The sequence below is a fragment of the Austrofundulus limnaeus genome, unplaced genomic scaffold (assembly GCF_001266775.1).
Source record: "Austrofundulus limnaeus strain Quisiro unplaced genomic scaffold, Austrofundulus_limnaeus-1.0 Scaffold276, whole genome shotgun sequence".
Lineage (NCBI taxonomy): Eukaryota > Metazoa > Chordata > Actinopteri > Cyprinodontiformes > Rivulidae > Austrofundulus > Austrofundulus limnaeus.
Window position 1 is genome coordinate 608,234 of NW_013952678.1, and position 4,016 is coordinate 612,249.

The 4,016-nt window shown below is 44.0% G+C and overlaps 1 protein-coding gene across 1 annotated transcript in view; it reads left to right on the forward strand.

The window, feature by feature from the left end:
• Nucleotides 1–2,138: 2,138 nt before the first annotated feature.
• oxa1l (OXA1L mitochondrial inner membrane protein) overlaps nucleotides 2,139–4,016 on the forward strand; it is a gene marked incomplete at both ends in the record, with an annotated part of 4,085 nt that continues 2,207 nt past the window's right edge. Inside the window, 5 exon segments of the mRNA XM_014021061.1 lie at nucleotides 2,139–2,273; nucleotides 2,880–2,999; nucleotides 3,088–3,358; nucleotides 3,458–3,601; nucleotides 3,681–3,766. Of these exon segments, the coding sequence (XP_013876515.1) occupies nucleotides 2,139–2,273; nucleotides 2,880–2,999; nucleotides 3,088–3,358; nucleotides 3,458–3,601; nucleotides 3,681–3,766 (756 nt within the window).

Genomic DNA, 4,016 nt, shown 5'->3' on the forward strand with positions numbered 1-4,016 from the left:
ATAAACCAATATTCTGAGTTTTAGGCAAGATGGCGGAGGAGTAAGACGTGTGTCACGTGGGCTCCCGCTCCGACTTGTTCTGCTTGTGGTTCCATACTAAATGTCCTTGCTGTTTTGAACGTTTGGTCCGTCCGGACTCGACCCCTGAGTGATTCTTCCCCGGAAGAGTAGAAGAATGGTGACAAACTCGAGGAAAGCCAAACATTCTAGCTCGACGGCTGTTAGGCCTGACGCCACCTTGGAGCTGACTGCAGCTAAGGCCGGAGTTTCGGCGCTCTCCTCTCCCTCCCGCAGCGAGGTGGACGCACTCTCCTTGAGGTCTGACATTCTTGCCGCTATAAAAACCGATCTCTCAGCTGTGATCAAATCCGAAATAAAAGCGGCTTTGGCTGAAGAGCTTACTGTTATTAAAGGGGAGCTACAAGCGGTGAGAGCGGAGGTGGCTAACGGCACGATGCTACTGCGCGCAGATCTGGACCACGTGAAACAGAGCGTTAAAGAAGTGGAGGACGGTTTGTCAACCTNCAATAAATTGAGCCCCTTTTTGTCTTTGATTAGCTTTAGCCTTGTAGGTGTTTTAAATGCTAAAATTAAACAAACTCTGTATGAAATGTCTAATTTCACCTTACGGGGGCACCACTGAAGTTTTTGTAGTAAAACTTCAGAAAAACTTTTCTCTTAATATTCGATCTTTGAATATGAAGGCGTTTAATTCTTTCAGCGTAATAATGATGACGTGAGACAAGAAAATACACAGACGGAAACTATTCACATTTGGAAATTCATCCGTGTATTATTTAAAATGAGGTTCAGAGGGAAATATATGCATTACAAGTCATTTTTCAGACAAAAACACACTTTATAATCAGTTCCGTAAACTTGATCAAGAAATGACGTAAGTAGCCTGACATGGCTACCATGTGAACAACTTTCTACACATATTTCAGTGAAACACTAACTCGCTATTCCTAAGCCTACAGCAAACAAAGAGGGAGCTCAGGGGAAGAAGAATGAACATTGATATACTCTCTGATCTGATTTTCTTGAACACTATCAGATTAATTAAGCAAGATATTTCCTACTGGCAAAGTTTGTAGATGACAGAATGGATACTTCTATACTAATTGGGCTGGCACATGAAGTCCAACCGAGCCTGTGACTTAGCTGTGCAGAAGCTCCCTGGTCATCTGGATTGCTGGGCTGCATTCACTGGAGATGTTATATCCAGCGCACTGCAGCGGCTGCTTTCCTTGCGGGCACACTGGTGGTCGTCCGACTTGAATTAAATCAGCCTCATCGTTTCAATCAATTGTATTTTTCTGGATTTTTTTTTTAGATTCTATCACTCTATTATTATTATTATATCTATTCTATCACAATCTCCTTCCTGAAAAGCTCCTTCAGAACAAAACTACAAAAAGGAAATAAAGTTGGAAAAATGAATGGCCTCGCCCCGGGATGGGGGAAGCTGGAACTGAAAGCTACTCTCTCCTCAAATACTTCTTAGAACTGAGCACATGGCAGAACAATGAAAAACTCTTTGCATGAAGTTTTAAAACTCCCCCTTTCCAAGATTTCCACAGAGGGGCGGAGCTATGACTTGATCACAGTTCTACAGCACTTAACTGAATAAAATCAAAACATTTTCTCCTGTCCTGGACTCGTCCTCCGTGTCTCTGCCTGCTGATGTCWTCGCAGCAGCAGCACCTGAGCAGGTAACTGAGGGGGATAAATAGCACACACCTCCTGAGGAAGCAGCTTCTCTTCTCGTAACATAAAACAGTTCTCGCTGTCGTTTCCCAGATCACAGCTGAAACTCTTTCCATGGCAACCTCAGCAGCAGACACTTTAACTCTTCCTGCTTCTGGCCCCGCCCCTGCTCTGACCCCGCCCCTCGTCGAGCAGGTGGCTGAGGCCGCGCCGACCGCGGCCGACGTCCTGCAGGCCGTGNCACCAACAGAGATTTAAAAAGGCCAAGTTGCTTTATTAAATTAAACCAAAGCTGTCTTTAGGAATTCAAGGTAAATAATTTTGTCCCATAAATTTTAACCAGGTAGTTGTTATTTTTTACATATTCATACTAACTGTGCAGCTGTATCTTGTGTCTTGCTGAGGGTCTTGTTGTGTTGTGCACTCAGGTGTGGCTGCAGACGTCCCACCTGCACACCCTGTTCGGATGCAGCCGTCCACCCAGCCGAGCTCAGCTGAGCCGCCGACGCCACGGGCAGTTTGTCTGCTTGAACGCCGCCGCCGTCAGACACAACAGTTCACAGGTGTGTTCATCATCTGAGGAAGACCATTTASTCTGTTTACTTTAAGCTTTCAGGCGTTTCACGGATGTATCAGTTTTATTTTAAAAGTGATCGTTGTAACCAGGCCAGCCTTACTTACGTTTATTTAACAAATCTGCATTTGACAAGTGGAGTCTTGATTAGTAAATTCTAGTCATATTTCTTAGAACTAAAACTGTTTTGTCAGTTGCTAATGCAAGTATTTTTGAACTTTTAATGCCAAAAAGCATAAAGATTGAGGCAAATGTCCAATAAATTGAGCCCATTTTCGTCTTTGATTAGCTTTAGCCTCTTTACGCAACAGAGCAGAGAGTTTAATGTAAATTAATTAAAGCTGTAGAAATTTAACTTCCAGCTCCAGACACAAAAACAAATCTTCACAATCTGGATTATTTTAGATAATATGTTGGTTCTGGTCATTTCTTGTTTGTTCCTCCCTCGTTGTTTGATCTGGTTTTTCTCTGCAGATGTTTAAAAGTCTGATGTCATTAGTTCAGCCTCACAAAGAGAAGCTGTTTTTAATTCTTAATTTTAATCCCAAAGATTGGATTAAAATCTATGATTGTTAACAGGTTATTGTTATTTCAGATCCCACCTGATGAAGGGGTTACAGCAGCTCCAGTGGAGTTCCTCAGCAGTCCTCCTGTCCTGGACTCGTCCTCCGTGTCTCTGCCTGCTGATGTCWTCGCAGCAGCAGCACCTGAGCAGGTAACTGAGGGGGATAAATAGCACACACCTCCTGAGGAAGCAGCTTCTCTTCTCGTAACATAAAACAGTTCTCGCTGTCGTTTCCCAGATCACAGCTGAAACTCTTTCCATGGCAACCTCAGCAGCAGACACTTTAACTCTTCCTGCTTCTGGCCCCGCCCCTGCTCTGACCCCGCCCCTCGTCGAGCAGGTGGCTGAGGCCGCGCCGACCGCGGCCGACGTCCTGCAGGCCGTGRCRGCGGAGCCTCGGCTGGTAGAACTGGGTCTGGGCAGTTACACACCCAGCGGTCTGATCCAGAAMTTKTTGGAGTCCTTACACCTGGATYTGGGCCTGCCCTGGTGGGGGGCTATCGCTGTAGGTAAATACATTCTTTTTATATATATATTTGTGTGTTCATTTGTTTTCTTTACACCTCATTCATCTCCATCTTTGTCGTCCGTGTTGTGTGTCTGCTCAGCGACGGTTCTGATCCGTTTGGCCCTGTTTCCGGTCATGGTGAAGGGCCGGCGAGAGGCGGTCAAACTCAACAACGTCCGGCCCCAGTTCACTAACCTCACCGACAAAATGAAGGAGGCGGAACATAGTGGAAACCAATTCGAAYGTAAACGTTTACTCTTTGATTTCACGTCGATCTCAGTTGCTCTAAATGTCTGACTCATCGTTTTATTCTTTGTTTTTAGTCGACAAAGCGTACTCTGATCTAAAGCTGTTCAAGAAGAAGCACGACCTGAATCTTTTAAGTGGTTCCCTGGTTCCTTTAGTGCAGGTCTGTTCATTCAGCTCAGTCATTCTGTTTTACTACGTCTTTATATCAGAGATGTTTACTGACTGATTCAAAACAGTTTATTGTGGCTTTTATTATTAAAGCATAGATTCTTAATAAGATTCTTTTTAAATGCTGCATCTTCAGACATCAATAAATGTGTCCCATTTTGTAATCCCTTTACAAAATGTGATATAAACAATAACAAACGCAACCAGGGAAATAAGAACAAAAAAAAAAGATGCATAAATAC